The sequence below is a fragment of the Aspergillus homomorphus genome (genome assembly GCF_003184865.1).
Source record: "Aspergillus homomorphus CBS 101889 unplaced genomic scaffold BO97scaffold_13, whole genome shotgun sequence".
NCBI lineage: Eukaryota > Fungi > Ascomycota > Eurotiomycetes > Eurotiales > Aspergillaceae > Aspergillus > Aspergillus homomorphus.
In genome coordinates, this window is record NW_020291899.1 from 650,831 (window position 1) to 668,511 (window position 17,681).

General features: G+C 51.9%; 6 protein-coding genes across 6 annotated transcripts; 2 read left to right on the forward strand and 4 right to left on the reverse strand.

Moving 5' to 3' along the window:
• Window positions 1-2,820: 2,820 nt before the first annotated feature.
• BO97DRAFT_413505 (uncharacterized protein) lies at window positions 2,821-4,300 on the forward strand (the record flags this gene model as incomplete). Its single annotated transcript, XM_025696294.1, has 4 exons — window positions 2,821-3,146; window positions 3,318-3,418; window positions 3,522-3,679; window positions 3,749-4,300. The coding sequence occupies 4 exons, from the start codon at window positions 2,821-2,823 to the stop codon at window positions 4,298-4,300; spliced, it is 1,137 nt and encodes a 378-aa protein (XP_025552696.1).
• An 870-nt stretch (window positions 4,301-5,170) lies between these two features.
• BO97DRAFT_388773 (cucumopine synthase) lies at window positions 5,171-6,321 on the reverse strand (the record flags this gene model as incomplete). The annotated part of the gene is made up of 3 exons (XM_025693673.1): window positions 5,171-5,632; window positions 5,704-6,036; window positions 6,118-6,321. The coding sequence occupies 3 exons, from the start codon at window positions 6,319-6,321 to the stop codon at window positions 5,171-5,173; spliced, it is 999 nt and encodes a 332-aa protein (XP_025552697.1).
• A 1,176-nt stretch (window positions 6,322-7,497) lies between these two features.
• Window positions 7,498-8,253, reverse strand: BO97DRAFT_423745 (uncharacterized protein; the record flags this gene model as incomplete). Its single annotated transcript, XM_025696915.1, has 2 exons — window positions 7,498-7,560; window positions 7,624-8,253. The coding sequence occupies 2 exons, from the start codon at window positions 8,251-8,253 to the stop codon at window positions 7,498-7,500; spliced, it is 693 nt and encodes a 230-aa protein (XP_025552698.1).
• Window positions 8,254-10,642: 2,389 nt separating this feature from the next.
• On the forward strand, window positions 10,643-12,557 carry BO97DRAFT_450328 (cytochrome P450; the record flags this gene model as incomplete). The annotated part of the gene is made up of 7 exons (XM_025698917.1): window positions 10,643-10,856; window positions 10,915-11,462; window positions 11,547-11,876; window positions 11,931-11,956; window positions 12,011-12,095; window positions 12,171-12,334; window positions 12,389-12,557. The coding sequence occupies 7 exons, from the start codon at window positions 10,643-10,645 to the stop codon at window positions 12,555-12,557; spliced, it is 1,536 nt and encodes a 511-aa protein (XP_025552699.1).
• Window positions 12,558-12,789: 232 nt separating this feature from the next.
• BO97DRAFT_433794 (RTA1 domain-containing protein) lies at window positions 12,790-13,735 on the reverse strand (the record flags this gene model as incomplete). The annotated part of the gene is made up of 2 exons (XM_025697626.1): window positions 12,790-13,643; window positions 13,714-13,735. 2 exons carry the CDS (start codon window positions 13,733-13,735, stop codon window positions 12,790-12,792), a joined length of 876 nt encoding a protein of 291 aa, XP_025552700.1.
• A 1,217-nt stretch (window positions 13,736-14,952) lies between these two features.
• On the reverse strand, window positions 14,953-16,907 carry BO97DRAFT_342725 (uncharacterized protein; the record flags this gene model as incomplete). Its single annotated transcript, XM_025691683.1, has 5 exons — window positions 14,953-15,233; window positions 15,303-15,658; window positions 15,723-15,943; window positions 16,006-16,494; window positions 16,566-16,907. The coding sequence occupies 5 exons, from the start codon at window positions 16,905-16,907 to the stop codon at window positions 14,953-14,955; spliced, it is 1,689 nt and encodes a 562-aa protein (XP_025552701.1).
• Window positions 16,908-17,681: the final 774 nt, after the last annotated feature.

Consider the following 17,681-nt stretch of genomic DNA (forward strand, 5'->3'; position numbering starts at 1 on the left):
TCGTCGAACCTTGTCTCAATCATGTGCCAGTTGCGTGCACTTCCGGAAAAAGTGCTCGCCATTCAGCCACTTCGTTTGATTGACGCTACCTAAGCTGAGGTAGATAGTCGGACCAGATCCCGCACTATATGCTCACCACACCCGCATTCCAGAGAGGTCTTCTGTCGCGAGCGGGTCCTGGCGGGATCCGACGGGAGCGGCGAGTTCTCAGCCTTCGTGGTCGTCGATGACGGGGGACTTGCTCGCATGTCGCCAGTCGGCGTCGTGGTGGGACATTTTGCGCGGGTAAAGCGGTGGAAGGTGGATGGGAAGGGGTGTAGTGGAAGGGTAGAAGTGCGAAAAGAGCGGGCGAGATGGTAGTCCGAGAGGATTAGAGGGGAGGGGCGCACTAACAGGCTCTGGAGAGGAGTGAGTGAGTTGATCTTGGACGAGGGGAGAGAAAGGAACTTGTCTCTTCTTGATACAACAGTGCTGGCTCGGCTGGCAAGCTGGTGGGTACGAACAGCTGACAAGGGAGGGTGGAGGCGAATAGCGGTGAAAGGAACAATCAGCGGGTCTTCCGCCCGCCAGACTCAATCGTGAGCTGATCGCACTCGCTGGGATTGTTGGATGCGAGTGTCAGAGCTTCTTGGTGGTGGAGCGCTTCCGTACTCCGCAAGCCAACACCGGCTTAGCTTTGTGGACCAGATCTTCTTTCTTCGGCTGCACACCCTCCTGTCACGTGCCAGGTACAATACTGTACTTACTTTACTCTTGAGATCTCGTATCCACTACCCCGGATCTTGGCAAGCCAAAGCGAAAGTAACTCCCCCGGCTTTTTCTTTTGTCTTCTTTTCAACCACAGCTACTTCTCCCGCCCCCCCCAAAAACCCTCCCCCGCCCCCAACCGTCAAAGCACGGGAATAATCCGTGTGTAGTCTGTTCACCCCATGGACCGCAAGCGGCAGCGACGTCTTTATAGCCGGAGGGCCTTTAATGGCTATTCCCGCCCCGCGGTGCCCTGGAATGGCAAATCGTCATCTATGTATTGTATTTGAAGTCACGGTGGTGGTCGTACAGCTACACCTCAAGTCGCACCGGATAGCTATGAAAGCCATCCCCACGTAGCCCTCCTGCCAGCCACGAGAGAACCGAACCGAATCGACTTGACACACACACACCTTCAACGGCATCCGACCTCAACAGATCTGTAGACAAACCGAACGTACCGTGGACTCATGATCACTGAGCGGTTCGTTGTTAGAGGCATCTCTAAGCTCTTGCTTCTTCACTTTCTGTGTGCAGCAGCGGCAGAGAAAGTGGGTGCAACACAGTTGGATTTCGATGAATTGAAGGCCGCCGAAGCAGTCAAGGGGCCCATAACCTTCTTCGGTGGCCTGCTGATTGACTGCGACATCTCAGTTGATGAGGTATGTCCCGGAATTTATTCCGAATACTATGCACGTCCCCCAGGGCATACTGGCCTTTTCGAAAAACTGGTCGATTCCGCCTCGAAGGTGACGAAAGTCGGTTATGGAGAACCACCGCCCCCATCGGATCCTACTGTTGAGGTAGATATCCAGGGGTTGGATAAGGTGGCCCTGTTATGCGAGCTGTATTCTTTAACGTTGCATCCTGATGTTAGAGCATTGTACTTTGATGAGTACAAGGCATTTGAGGCAGTGAAAGGACCTATCGAAACTTTTGCGGAAAGGCTATCATATGTGATATCTCGGATGATAAACTAGATCCCCGGCGATGGAACAAGCTGAACGGTGACGGTGATATTGAAAGATGGTTACGGAGTTGCCGGAGATTGACAACTGAGGTGTATCCCTGCTGGAATTGACACCGTCACCCCTCTCTACCACTGCCTGGTGTTGACGTGGTCGATATAAGAGGGGTGGATAAATGTCGATTGCTGCTCTCTCTCTGGTATGGCTCGGGTATGTCCATCTTTACCGGCCCCTATCATGATGATAAAGCAGCCGAAGCAGTAAAGGGGTATATAGACTACTTCTGCGGTCATGCTATTAAGTGTGACATTTCAGGCGATACGGCCTCTCCAGCTGGCTATGATAAATATACACAGAAGGTTGCTTTTGAGGCTCATGTGAAGGCAATGCGAGCTGGGTTGCAGGAAGCCTGGGTGAGGAATACTATAAGTCTCGACCCTAAGCTTCAAGAAATCCGAGCTGAATTGGCGCCTGCTTGCTGCGAAGAAGGTCGGTCTCCCACGAAGAACAGAGACGGACCGAACGATGGGGACAAAGGCAACAATGGCAGTCCGTGAAATATCTTTGCCGCTGCAGGAGGACGGGGAGTAGATTCTGGCACCCCAGCGATATCAATACCCCTCCTGTCTGTCCGTTCCCATCCATTTGAGCTTATCGAACACTTCTCCCATCAATCATATGACCACTTAGAGTCATAGAATGCTTTTCCTTCCCTTTTCTTCTGCATAGACGTCCTGATGGTCCACGTTCGTCGGGTGGTAGGTGGTGAGGGTCACCACCACAGCCACCAGGCACCATTCACATTTACTGCACCATTTGATGTGAGTTAAAGATTGCAAACGCCAGCCGGCGCCGGCCTTGCTCATATACTACTGCCTACCAGCTCTGCCCTCATTTTATCTTCTCCCTCCCTCTTCTCACCATCACCAATCCAATCCTTTCCTTCTCTCTATCATCAATCATCATCATTTTCTGCTCTTCTTGATCTTCTCTGTTCCTTAATCTTCCAGTCATAACTTTTTGCCATCTGTTTAGCCTCTCGTGTATACCTTTACACGTTCAGTACTGTCTCGGACTTCTCAGAAATCGCTCAGGAAAAGTCGAAATGGCGTCAACAACTTCTCATGGTCATGCGGCCGTCGGTTCTGGTACGAAGGAAGAGGCGTTTGTCAACTTCCTTCTCGAACAGAAGGAAATACGCCAAATACACTCGACAGCTTGCACTCCGGCCCATACCCTTCGTGGTATGGCCACAACGCTTGCTCTAGCCTTGCAAACCTATGCGGACGAATTGGAGCACACGAATTCGGAGCACGAACGCATGGCAAAGGAGATTGCAGACTCGAAGAATACCACGGCATCGATGATTGCGAAAAGATTGCATCAAACCGCACACAACCGGCTCGGCCCGGGAACACAGCAGTTCCTGAGGTCAGAAGAAGCGTTCTCGGCCCTCTGCCGGAGTATAGAGCAGGGCCTGCAGACCAGCAGCAGACAAGGAGGGACCCAGGGAGTTCCGGGGAGTTCCCGGACTGCGCCGGACGTAGAATCAGGTAAGGAGGTATCCCTAATGCGTGACCGCTCGCGTTGTTCGTGCTAAAGTCAAGTGGTGGGAGAGGATATCGCCCTGATGGACTTGTCGGAGGGTGGTCGAAGCGATGCGGCCGCGGGCGTTCCACCACCCGATCAAACTGGGAGACCAGGTAAGTCTTGTCTGTCCTGTACCGTACCTGCCATCGCATCAAGTAGAGCAGTATCTAAACATGTGCCAGGTAGGGAAACGCGTCTACCTATGTGTTCCATCAGGAGACAAGATGGAGCTGGAGGACGTGGAGATGGGCGAGATCGGGGACGACAAGCAGTTCATCCAGGCGATCGCAACAAAGTTTAAAAAAGTCCAGGAGAGGACGCAGGGGTGGTGGTGTCGGTACCGAAACCGACTCAGCGGGGCGGAATTTGTCAAGGTATGTCCTAGATATTCTCAGTGGCTATTATCAAAAAGCATTAAAGCAACTAACATCGCGAGGTCGCAGTTCTCCATGGTGCAAATTGGCACCACGAAGTGCCCGTTCTGGTTCGAAGAGGGGCAGTTTCCCCCTACAGACGCAACACACTACCATGGCTACAGAGAAAGTGCCAAGGAGCCCATCGAATTTCCCATTCAGCTTCTGGGAGAGACAAGCGATGAAAAACAACCCGGCCGTGCCGTCGGCACCGAAGCATGGAGACTCCTTGAGTACTGGCCTTTCTCCCTCTTCAGACGTGCGGGGTCGGACCAAGCCGGAGGAGATGAAGAAAACAATGCATCGGCGGCGGGGGGGCAGGAACAGGCCGAACCGGCTCCAACTCCAGATCCCAAGTTCTGGATCTCTGTGGTGCCTAAGGATACCACAAATAATCTGGAAGTACAACTGGGAGATTCCCCGGCCAGTGGCTGGGGGGTTCGGCTCAAAGAGGAGCCACGGCCATCGGGTGTGGGGTTAGTTCTGACACTGGTGCGTGTCTGCTTGGTAGCTGTCGGTGTCGTTGTTGGGCTATGCTACTGGATCGAACACTCGTGTTCGGTATGGGGTCTTATGTTGTGAGGAATGTGTCCCCCATACTCACTGTTGTAATGAAATTATGTGAGTATTCACACATATGTACTGTATGTACAGTACATCTACATACTGTACATACTGTACTGTAGAGTACAATACACTGTGTATATGTTTCGTCACACAAAGCAATAATGCTATAAGCCGTAACTTACCCCGCCCCGCCATCCAAGCTCGCGTCCTCGTTCCTACCTAACCTACATTCATTACATTCCTTACCTCCTCAGCTTACTTCAACCACCCCCACCATGCCAGCAGCAACTCGCTCTTAAATTTGGGCTGAAACTGGCTCTCGATGATTATCATCAAAGTTTGGGCCCTGACAAATGGCTGATACCCCCACAGGCTGCGAGCGGTAGCCACCTTCCGCCGACCGTGGGCAAGCATTGGCCCCCGGGCCCATCTCTCTCGGAGAATCTCTACATGCAGCTTGGATGAGACAGCGGCGAGGGAAGCTGGTGACCCGAGGAGATTACCATGGTCGGCCGTCGATTCTACCGCGATTCTACCGCCAGGGAGTCGCGAGTGGGTTCCCTGCTATTGAAGCAACTCGTGCAGATGGCTAGTCGCTACAATACCGCCAGGGGGTGATCTTCATTCGGGGCACAATCGCTATCACGGGTGGGTCTGATCATCTATCAGAAGATCAGCGATGTGAGGGTCTCCACTAACTGCTGGAACTCCCGATCCGATTGGTCTACAGTTGGCTACCAAAGCGATTGATGTTGAAGGTAAGATCCCGGATCTCCAAAATCATCTTACAAAAGGTCGATCAAAGCTAACCTACCACACCACTTAGCTCCCCTGTTCAATATACCCTCTTAACTTCCTTGAGCGACCGCGCATCATCCTCAGAATCTAATTCCGCAGCAGCAGATACTCCGCCCCATGCCGCCAGGGAAACACATGCAAGTTCTGTGCATTCAACAGATTCACATACTTCGCGAAAGCACTGACCAGAGCCAAGAAATCCGCCCGGCCTTGTTGTTCGTTCTCATGGGATAGAATCACTCCGTCGATGACACGGTCGATCTGCCGGAAGGTCTGGTAGAGGAACGTCGCCCCTGCATAGCCCACGAACTCCGACGGGATGGACGCAAACACGCGGAAGAGTTGGACCAGGTGGCGCAGCTTGAACTCGGGGTCCGTCTCCGCGATTTTCAGGATATTGTTCAGGATATTGTACCCGAGCGGTCGGATCTCCCCGTTGATGAATACCATGGTGGCGAAGTAGGAATTCTTCGATCCGGCGCCGGAGAGCGCGCAGCCTGTGTGCACCAGCTGGAGGTCGTAGGAGACCGCCGACCATGATTTTTCGGTCTTTTGGGGAAGTCAACTTAGTTTTGTTTTTCTTTTAATAAGTTGTGGGGATGGTTGGATTTCGCTCCTACCTCCGCATGGATGGCCTCGACTAAACGCATCACCTCCTTGGTAGTACCCATTCGCTCGAGCGGGAGAAAGAGCTGCTCGGTGGGTTCGGGCTTCGTGGCGTCCCACACAACAACCTCAATCACCTGCTTGGACGAGTTGCAGGCGTTCCAGATGGCCGTTCCCGCTCGGACGAGCTGGGCCATATCTTCCGCGACGATCTTCCCACATGGGGCGGCCGGGAGGTATTCGGTCAGTGGCCCGTATTTGATGGCGAGATGCTGCAAGCCGGAGAGAAAGACGGTTCCGTCTGGCTCCATCACTCGGTTGGGCACGATGTAGTTCCCTTTCGTATACTGGCTTTATCATTAGCTTGCCAGCTCCATCCATGTCTTGTTGTGGGATTAGGGGAATTTAGAAGGGTCTGCGGTGCCTACTATCAACTTCTCAGCTGGCACCAGATGGTAAAGATGATCCCCCGACACGAGGGCGTGGTTCTGGAGTGAGCGGTAAGGCAGGCGCTCGTATAGGATGTCTATGAGATGTGCGTTGGCCTCGTCGTTCATCACGGCCGTGACCGTGATATCAAGTTGGGGCCATTTGACCTTGATCTTTCGAGGAAGTGGTTTGGTAGCGGACATGGTTGAAATGATAGGAACTGTGATTTGGACTTTCTCGCGGGTGTGGTCCATGAATCTGGCATTGCGGCGGTGAAATATGAGGCTCGATTTATCTCGCGAACAGTGGACCCAGACTACAAACATGGTCGCATCGACGCAGAATGGTAACATTAGAACGTTGCAGTATAATGAGCTGGCGATTCATTGTCTTTGCGGATTTGGTGACATCGGAACAAGATACTTAAGTTCAGAAATGCTACGCTGTGCTGAACTCTGGATCTGTTGTCTGGTTCCGTGCAGTAGACATACTATTGGCCCTTACCAAGTTCAACCCTATAAATTATTGTTGGATTGCTTGCTGTCCTGAAAGATAATAGGTTGAATTATCTCATGAGCTCTACCTTCTTTAACCCATGTTTCTGAACAGTGGGCAGCCTAACTACCGGTAGCCTGTTGCAGTGCACACAGAAACATGATAGGAGCGGAAGCTATGTGGATATAGTCTATCCAGAAGATACTGACGGTCACGCCTCTTGATAAATCTGTCATGCATATGTGCAACACAACGCTACAACTCAATGTGGAAAAGGTGTTGACACAAGCATGATGATATGTTACCGAATTGGTACTATCTCGATATACATGGAGCACATGGAGCACAGTACTTCATTAGACACAGGCCAAAACACCAGCTCGATTTAATTGAGGTTTTAAAGAGGAACGAGCTATTCTTCAGCTGGCAAAGAGCAGAAGAGCTTACAGTGGGCCTTCCATCCGTCAGAAGCCATGTCGACTGGCATCAGCTACAATTTCACTGGCAAGTGTTGGTCGCATAGGTTCAAAAATATAACGCCATCAGGAACTAAGGCATTCAGTGAATGAGAATCGAGGGGCTTATACCAATCTCAATGAAAACTAATAGGGCAGAGCGAGACATTCTGTTACGGAATCCTATCGATATTATATAGAGATCACAAAGCACAATGCAACAAAGTTCACAAATTCCTTCCGCAAGAACCCCTTTTCCTCCAAGGAACTCCCAACAATATCACCCTTTCATCTTCGTGCAACAAGCGCTGGGTGCCCCGATTCAGTTGGTTCATGTAAGTGATTAATTTAGAAGCACTGCCTGACAGAGCCGCCTATATATCCAAAGTCAGCCCAAATCAAAGCCTTTCGAATGAAGCACGGAAAAACTCACGGCAACGGCGAGGAAGATCGTCGTCTCTCGCCCATTCCTTTGTAGTAGCGTGCCCTCCGCTGTCACACAGTGTCAGTATACCATAGTTTTTGACAAAATTTAGCAAGAGGGACGAATCATACCGATAGCGACAGAGAGATCACGGTAGATCCACGGGTGGCTCTGCCAACAGTGAAACTGGATTGACAAGGGAATTTGTAATAATCGAAGCCTCGATCTACACGGCAGCGATGGCCACCTCTATTATTCCTTCCATCTCCTCCTTTGTCTCCGTCACTATCACCATCACCACCGCCAGGAGCGGCAGCGGCAGCAGCAGAGCCACCGGCTCCGCCTGTGATGGCATTGATGATATTATTGATCTGGTTGGTGTTATTGTTGTTGTTAGTAGTGCTGCTGCTGCTGCTGCTGCTGCCACCCGCCGGGGGAGGCTTATCGGTTTCCTTGGTGTTCTTTCCCGACGATGTCTTCGACGACTTGGGAGGCCTGCCTGTCGGTTCGGTGGTGGTCTTCGCAGTGGTGGTGACTGGGGCGTCGGTTGGGCGAGGATGAACGCGGGTCGTCATGTGAGGGGGGTCGACGGCCACAACGGGTCCAGTCCTTAGAGGAGGAACGGTCTGGCGAGCGGCCAGCCGCTCGGCGTCATCATCGTCAGCCCTGGCGTCGAGCGAGTCAACGGGAACCGGGCCTGCGATGGCAAGCTTGGTAGCCAGAGGAAGAAGCGCGGTGAGGACGAAAAGATAAGTCTTCATGTTTGTTTTTGCGGAGAACTTTGCAACTGTATAAGTGATCTCAGGCAGTGTATTTTTGGAATTGTTGGCAAGGTAGAGCAGCCTGACAGTCGAGTCAGGGCTGGTTTATATAGCTTACGGAGGCGAATGGGAAGCACTTTTTCAGGGAAGTCCTAGGATCATCGACTGCAGTTTCAAATTACCTGGAGGTCAAGCTTACCATGGTCAATTCTTCCCGTATGAGAATTAAGCTTGTGTTCACGGACTGTTCATAGTATGCTGCCAGAGTCAAGTCTGGTTTTGAAGAGGTGGGTATATCTGAATTTTGGTCTGAGCCATTTTCAGGGTGGCTCAAATATATGTCTCCAGAATTAGAAACAAGGCCTCATGATGTTTCCAGCCGATGAATACCTTTCTAGCCACTCGGCCTCGAGTTAGAGCTCTAAGCCCCATATGACTTTGCTGGCGAAGAAAGAACGCAGAACAATGTCTAGGTTGAGGCTTGAAAATGATGTGTTTCACGGGTCTGTGTTGGTCTGACCTCCGATAACACATCCTGAAGAAGACTGTCAAGATATTTGTGGCAGCTTGGCGTAACCACTAGTCACAGCGGGAATAGGTTTGGCCTTCGTATGGGTCACTAGAACAGATAAAGCATTGGCTATAGTAACTTCGCCGGAACTGAGCTTAGGGCCTGTGTAGGCCTCTAAGCACAGAAGCACTAACCAAGCATGTCTGTAGCGGAGTCGAGCTTGTTCAGAACAGTAAGTTCATGTCTACCATTGACGAACCTCTTTATATCAAGCTTTAGTCACCAGAGACCAGAAACTTCACAGTAATAATTCTGGACAGGTGAGACCCATCAATAATCTATCCCCTGTTGTAGAGAATTCTATGGACCTATATCCGCGCCAATAAACCCCGTATCCAGCCCTGTGGCAATACCCCATATTGTGGAAAGATATTGAACCCCCCCCCCCCCCCCCCCCCCCCCCCCCCCAACCACCCAAAACACACCCGCCCTAGAGCCGTAGATCAGGAACTCAAAAATAGAATCCTTGCACTCGTGTTGACAGGGTAAACTCTCCTATTGGTCTTCAGTACCACGGTTGAGACTGTCAAGAAGAAGATATCTTCGTACCGTATTGGATCCCCGGGTCCGGGACTTTGCTCAAGTGGTCCGCAGCCCTGGACTTCACGACGAGAGACCGGCCCTATAAACCATTCGTCATCGCGTGCGGAAATGTATATCCACTATCCTCCGTTCGCTGCTTACTAGTCTTGGCGGACGGTTGACATTTCCTTGAAGAGTTATACGAACTGGGGTAAGGAGATTGGTAGGGTGGGGTTTGTTGGTTTCCAGGGCTACCATTCAACAGAGATCTAGTTAGAACCTTCTGTTTTAGTCCTTGGATATGGTACAGCACGCAATTCGTAGGGTAAATCTCGAGCTTGGAACTTGACATCTAGTACTGGTGCTTCTGTGATGGCGATTCTCAAAAGCTAATAAGGTCATACCGAGAGCTAGACATACTGGAACATATTTTCATAATCGTGATTAACGGCGTATCAGGGATTTGTTCCTGCAAGGGTAGTTAAGCTAATCAGAGCGCGGTCGCGCAACAAACTCCCTACCCGAAGACAGACTGCTTAGCACGAGATACGTCACAAAAAAAGATTAGAAACTCACGTGTCTACATAAGCCCTCACCTGCACGATTCCTTTCTCATCATTATCTCGACACACCCAAGCATAATCATTGGTCAACGCCTTATTATCTTCTGGAATAAGTATTCTCAGCGTTCAGCTTCACGGCAGCTCACGACCCGTCGCATGAAAGATATACCGGACAACCAATTTCAGAGGGCTCAGCCACGGGTTCTCTCGGACAGGAAGACACAGTATTCTTTCACAATGTGTCAATGCTGCACAAAGACTATAAGGTATGGTGTGTGACTTGGTCTGGCGAGTGTATGGCTTGAATAGACGATTTATGGGTCTACGTGTCGGTCAACGACTACCTAGCCCTGGTAGCATCCATAGGGTTACTCCAATCTTCATTCTGCAATTTCAGAGTTGGTGATCCTCTTTTGATAGATAAATTAGAAGAAATCATGGTTGATAGGGCCTTGGCAGTAGGTGGGTTGGCTTAATGTGGTAGGGTTGCATCAGGTTTCTGCGGCCGATGTCTATGACGACTCGAGACAACCTTCTCATTGCGAGCCATCCGGCTCCCATAAGAGATACATGTAAAACGGAATGAGATACAAACTAGTAGAGCAGAAAGAAGCTTCATGTTCTGATCGGTGCTAATAGGATCGCCTCTGGAGCTCTCAAAAATAGTTATCTATTCTGCCTGAGCTAATTGCTGCGCTTGGTAAACCGCCGAATAACCAAGATAATCGTTAAAATGCTGCTTGATTTAGTATGCTTCATCCCAAATGTATGCCTGCCTCTCCTGGCAGTCTGGGGTCTGTCGGCCCTCATCTATCGAGTTTATTTCCACCCCTTAGCAGATATCCCCGGGCCCCTTCTAGGACGCATGTTCCACTTCTATTCGTTCTGGCATAATATGCGCGGCAGTCGGTTCTACCTGCACATCCAAGACTTGCATATCAAATACGGTGAGTAAAGGTTCTCGCCGTCATCCTTGGCAAGCCCACTCACTCACGCACCCTCCAGGCCCGGTTGTACGCATCACGCCTCAAGAAGTCCACCTCTCGGACCCCGAGCACATCGACACAATCTACTCCTTCGCCTCGTCCGCCAGCAGCTACGGGAAAGACTCGTCCTTCTACAGCAGCTTCGGCACCAGCCACGCGACCTTCACGACCTGCGACCCAGCCCAGCACCGCGCCAAACGCGCCACCCTGAACCCATTCTTCTCCGCTCGCCGCGTCGCCGAGCTCGAGCCCCGCATCCAGGCAAAAGTCACCCAGATCCTCACTCGCACGAACGTATCCCTGACGACCACCGGCGCGGTCGAGCTGCACGGCCTCTTCCGCGCCCTGGCACTCGACGTCGTAACCGACTACGCCTTCGACCAGAGCTACGGCTTCTTGGCCCGGCGCGATCTGGGTAGAGACTTTTTCGCGATGATCGCCTCGCTGGGCCCGGGCGTGTGGGTGTTCAACCAGTTCCCGTTCCTACGGGGCGTCGCCACGGCGCTTCCGCTCTGGATTGCGTGGGGCCTTAGTACCTCTCTCGCGAGGATGATCGTTCATCGAAGGGTAAATTACTCGCTACTATACACTGAAACCCATGGCAGTATTGTTCTCGGGGTTGGATTGCGTAGCTGATCTGTGGAGATATAGGAATGCCGGCAGCAGATTCTGCGGGTGAAGGAGAAGGTAGACGGGGAGGAAGGGTCCGGGCGCAGCACGACCATCTTCCATCATCTGTTGCGGGCGGACACATCCAAGAACCCCGCCCCTGTGCCGAGCTTGCTGGAGCTCGAGGATGAGGCCTATGTGCTTCTGGCCGCCGCCGCCGATACCACCGCTAATGCCCTCACTGTGGCCGTGTATCACACTGTGAGGAATGCGCGGGTCTACGGGAGGTTGGTTGAGGAGTTGGAGGAGGCGTTCCCTGGTGATTCTGAGGGGACGCTGTCTTACCAGGCTCTCAAGGCGCTGCCGTATCTTGTGAGTCGTGCTTGGCGAGTGTGTTTCGCGGTGCATGCGCTGACGGGTTCGTAGACTGGTGTCATTAAAGAGGCGCTGCGGTAACCCTCTTCTCTCGGAACTGTAACACCCGAGTATGCGCTGACAAGCCGTAGGCTATCATCCGGCGTCCCTGGTCGACTTCCTCGCGTCGTGCCCCGCGGAGGAGCCACGTTCGGTGGCTATCGCGTACCCGAAGGGGTGAGATTTATGCTGCCCCCTCCCCCTGCCTGACCTCCAGAACAGCAGGTATATATGTACTGACGTTCAAGGCAGACTGTCGTGAGCATGAGTCCCTGGACGGTGAACCGCAACGAAAATATCTTCCCCGACCCCGAAGAATTCAGCCCTGATCGCTGGCTCGACCCGGAAGAATCCCGGTTGCGAGACAGGTATCTGTTCTCGTTTGGGAAGGGCTCGACACAGTGTATTGGGATGCCGTATGTAGAGGTTCTGGTTATACTGGCGCTTGGGTGACTAACAAGCGGTCCTAGGCTTGCGTATAGCGAGTTGTACATCGTCCTGGGCAGGTTCTTTCGCGCGTTCCGGCAGCTCGAAACTAGGCATAAATCGAAGGATGAGCTGTTATATAATGACTACTTCTCAGGTTTTTTTGCCGAGGAGAATGAGGAGTTTGTTTTTTGGAGTGCGCGTCGAGGATAGGGCTTGTGAGAGCTAGGGAGTGTTAGCTGCGGAATCATGGTGTGATTGGTCAGACCCTGGTGCTTGGGCGGGATTAAGGGGCTCTCGACTGTTTCAAGCTAGGCATACGTTGTCTTTGTTTATGGTTGTGCTTCTAGTCCAGTATGGAATATGTGTACTGTCCGTTGGGGAAACTGGATAATCATTATTGCTTCCCAGAATTTACAATTTCAGAACTAAGAGCCCTAGCCGGTCAAACCGGATGCGAAGCCAACCTCTTGGGCCCGCGCACCTTCGACCCAATACAGCGGCCGGGATGCCAGACGGCAAAGAGCAGCGCGACCAGTGCGATGGGCGCGAACTCCAGACACGCAAAATACACCTCATGCGTCGCGAGGTTCGACAGAAGCCCTTCCGCCGTCTCCGCCAGCCGAAAGATAGTCCGCAGGTAGACCATAAGCGTGGCCAGTGCAAAAACCAGACAGAAGCGGGTGTACCCGCCGTCGCGCATGGCGACGCGGGCGCGAACCAAAAACACGGCGGCGAGCACGATGAAGATGGTCATGGCGAAGACCTGGTAGGCGAGGCCGCCGAGCAGGATGTTGTTGGCGACGGAGGGGTCCTGCTGGCGCGACTCGCGGACGCCGACCAGCACGGCGCCGGCGATCTGGACGACGGTGGAGATGACGTCGGAGGTGATGAAGAAGAACAGGATGAGGCTGGGCGGGCAGAGGGCGTGCTGGCGGCCCAGCACGGGGATCAGGGCCGACAGGATCGTGTAGATGCCCGCGGCCAGGAACACGGGCGCCGTAACGATGAAGAAGTAGTTGAGCACGAAGTAGATCAGATGGTATGGGTCTTTCTTCGCCGACAGGCTGCGCGCGATGTAGCCGATGATCTCGAACACCAGCCCCACCGAGAACGTCGCCCACCACCAGCTGCGCAGCCGCCACGTCTGCGCCGTGTGCCAGACCAGGTGCACGAAGAACCAGCTGGCTGCGAACGCTGCCAGCGCGATCGACGGTGTGTACCCGTAGATGATGATCGAGGTGTCGTTCTTGCCCCCCGGGTTGGGGAAGTTGGGGTCCACGTACCCGAAGGACCGTTCTATTCAGACGGGTTAGTTTGAGTTCAGCTGTCTGGACGCGTTTCTTGGGGAGCTGGTCAAGTACAGTACCTGCGATGTGAGGGTGAGCCATTGGGAACAAGCGGAGAGGTAAAGTGTGCCAGCTCCTATTCACTATTCATGCTCGCGGATGATGCAGCTTTTTTTATGTAGTTTAGCCCATGGAATGCCAAGAGAATCTCTTCTCTTGCAGGCCGACGTGTTCCCATGTAATTGTCGAGGTGGATATATATAGCCTCCAGCAGAGACGCCCATGCCAATGCGCGCCTAGAAATCTCGCTTAGAGACGATTTCTTGGAATCTGCTCTGATGCGTCTTGGCTGGGCGACACGTGCAAATGACGGGCTAGAATCGTCTGCCATTGTCTGGGTCAAGTCGGTCGGCAATTGGGTGACCGATCCACATGGTCCATTCCCGTGCATTTTAGTATCCCTGCGGGGGATCATTGATGGATGAAGGCACAAGGGACGTGGAGGTGGCGGCGAGCCCGAGAAGCCATTCAACCGACCTCAGCTTCCCTTTCAACCACCCCACCCCCCAAACTCCCACATCGCCTGTTTTCTATATGACTATGAGACAATGATTCAAATAAAAGTGCCACATACTCAGATGAGAGCATAGACCCGGAAATGAGTCCAAGGTTTGGGCCAAGGCCGACAAAACCTGAAATGGGGCGCGATCGAACAACCGGGGAGAAATCCCGATCCCGCCTGCGCCACTCGCTTATCGACTACTTCGTAGAGGTTGATTTGTTCACAGCACTGGGATTCTCCCGCTCGGAGCTCTTTCGTCATCGATTCTTGGCCTTCCCCAGATGCATTCTACTCTCCTGATGAAATGAATGGTTAATCGTGGCTAACGCACATGCATTTGTGGCTTTTCACGTACTTACAACCTACACAAGGACTAAAGAAACAAATCCAACAATACCCCCCGGAATGTCATGGATGTTTATCTTTATACAAAACAGTCAATACAGCTGAATGAGTTCAGGCACAACAATATACAATCGCTGATCATTCCTCCTTGTACACAAAAACCTACAAATAAGAATCCTCACGCGGAAATAATTTCCGTGCCTGCTGTCCTCCAACCTAGCGGCGCATATTTTGTACTTTTCCTCGAGCAAGCACAGCGCCGCACCTCGCGCCAGGCAACGACGCCCGTGGCAATCACCATCACAATGAGGAAACCCAGATAGCTGCCTGCCCTGTTTATACGGTAGGATAGTCAGGCGATGTCTCTTCCAAGCTGCACAAGCCACTACTACCCGGTCAAAGACAAAATTACTTACCTGTTCCAGTTGCGTTCATGGCCGGAGCCCTCCTGGTGATCGGCTTTGTCCGGAGTGGCAGCGTCGGCCTCGACTGCAGCTTCTTCCGAGCCCACCACTGCATCGTTCTCAACCGCGAGTTCCGTCGGTAAATTTTGTCGTGGACATGCCTCCAGATGATCCTTGGGCAGAGCGGAAATCTGCAGTCGCTCCTGTAGCGCGAGCGGTGCTTCCACGAGGGTGATGACAAGGCCTGAGTACGCGTGCCACTCCATGTGGCAATGGAAGATCCAGACTCCTGCGTAGCACCAACGCGCAAATTAGCCGGTTTAGAAAACTAGCCTAGAAAAGATGAATCATTACTAACCAGGATTCGTTGCGCGAAAGCGAAGAACCAGATTCCCACCGGGGTTCACGGTCGCCGTATCGCGTCGTATGGGGACCTGGGGGAATTCACCCTCGGTCGCGCGTGTGTCCGCGAAATTGCCCGCCCCGGACTCGGAGCGGTAGACTACCTGGAAATTATGGCCGTGCAGGTGGAAGGGATGTCGGCTCATGTGTCCGTTGTTGACCACCAGCTCCACGGTCTGATTTTCGGCGAGGATGAAAGCGTTGGAGGATTGATTGTAGATTGCGTCGTTCGTGGATATGCTACCGGCTTCGATGGCTTTGTATAAGGTGGGGTATTCGGGAGGGGTGTAGGCGATGTTGTTGAAGGTCCAGCTGTTTTGATTGGTTTGGTAATCTGCTTTCTAATGGCCAAGGGCGCTCGGGGTAAGGTCCTTACTGGCTGTTTCCATCCTCCAGGCGGGCAACGCCCATATTCAGGATGATGCTTTGATCGGGCTTGGTGAAGAGCGGCTCTGAGTCGTAGGGCTCAAGTGAAATGTCGTCGATCGCTTCGGAGATGTCGATGTCGCCGGGTTTGTCGAGTGGCTGGGCTTCGTTGTAGACTAGCCACCCAGTGACTGTGACTTGCGGTCGCGCGTGGGCCATCATTATCAATGACTTGCAAAGAGTAGATTAGTAGATGGATGGCACGTCTGCGAGCCGAGTGGTAGGTAAGGTACCTTGTCCATCGTCACCGTGATGGCATAGTTGCGGCTGGCGTTGTCTTTGCCTTTAATCAGAACGCCATAGCGCTGACCAGCGGCGACATAGATGGTTTGCGCTTGTGCAGGCTTCGTATAAACGCCATCCACCTCGATGATCGTCATCTCATGGTCTTCGATTGATACGTATTGCCCCATGAAGCCGCCGATATTCGCGATCCGGACGAGATAGTCTGTCTTTGGCTGAACGGGAATCCGGAGGTCCTGGGTGTCGTTGATCAGATTCGAGTCTGGCGCGGGATCGTGGAGCATGGATTGTTGGAGATAGTGCGGCATCATCTCCGACATCTGGTCATGGTACCAATCCGATATCGACAAGACAATCTCCTCGGAATAATCCTTGTGGTAGGGGGAGGCTGGATCGTGAACAATCAAGAGTCCACGAAGGCCATCTGGGTACTGCGAACCCGAGTGCGAGTGATACCAGTATGTGCCTGGCTGGTTGACCTGCCGAGACATTACTTAATCTCCATTGCGACGACCAAAAAAGCCATGCCAACCCCACCGAACGCGCTCACCTGGAACTTATATTGGAAGGATGAACCCGGACGGATGGCGCATTGCGAGACCTGCGCAGTCCCGTCCATGTGGGGAGTGCCCTCCATGAAAATGCCATGGAAGTGCAGAGCCGTGGACTGGTTCCCCAACGAGTTGAGCACGTTCACGACTACCGTGTCACCTAAATCAACCTGGATTTGCGGTAACGGCCATTCGTGGTTGATGCCGATCGTTGGTCGCAGTCTGGCACCGTCCGGGTTGGCGAGCACCCAGGTGATATTGAAATCATATTCTACTGTTTTGGAGAGAACGGTCGTGACGCCTGTGAGTAGTCCGAGAAGGACTGCTGCTAGACACTTCATAGTCCCTCTCGTGCGGGGTGGTGCTATTCGCGTTTCTGATTATATACTAGACCGTCGCATCCGGGGATAAAAGCAGTGTGGGGAGTCAAGCATTGATGAGGGCCAGATTCGATGGTTTAAATGTAAAGTAAGCGCTATGCTGTGACAGCGCCTGGGCGATCATGCAATCTGTTATCTGCCGCCCCATCCTTATCCGGAGACATTTGATCATATCTCCGAAAGGGACTATAATCACAGCATCTGTCGGTACTTCCCATGCTGATTGGAATCGAAGTCAGGGTCAGAGCATAAGATCTTTGATAGATGATGAGGCATGTATAGAATGAATCAAGTTGGGGTTGAGGGGGAAATCAACCCCAAATATTCTCGTGGGCACGTGATCCTCCATAGTTAACTAACGTAATCGGTAAGCGAGTGGTCCATGTAGGCGAGTGGTCCACCCCTGTATTCCATATAAATTCATTTTTTATATCTCAACCATTTCCTAATGAAACCTTATAAAATTTGTTCTATAGATTCTGATTATCATACTAATCTATACTATTCAAGAGATAATCTCTAATATATCTTAATTACCTAAATAGATATGTATTTTTGGTAATATATGTATTTTAAGATAATTTTTAGATTATATTAAGAGTATTGACTTTAAGCTTCTAAAAGAGATATTTTATATAAAAGATATACTTAATATTTATATAGTATAGACTTAGTCTCTCAAGTACTATGGTTGTTGCGATATTTAGCTTTAGAAACTAGCTATTTTGTATGGAA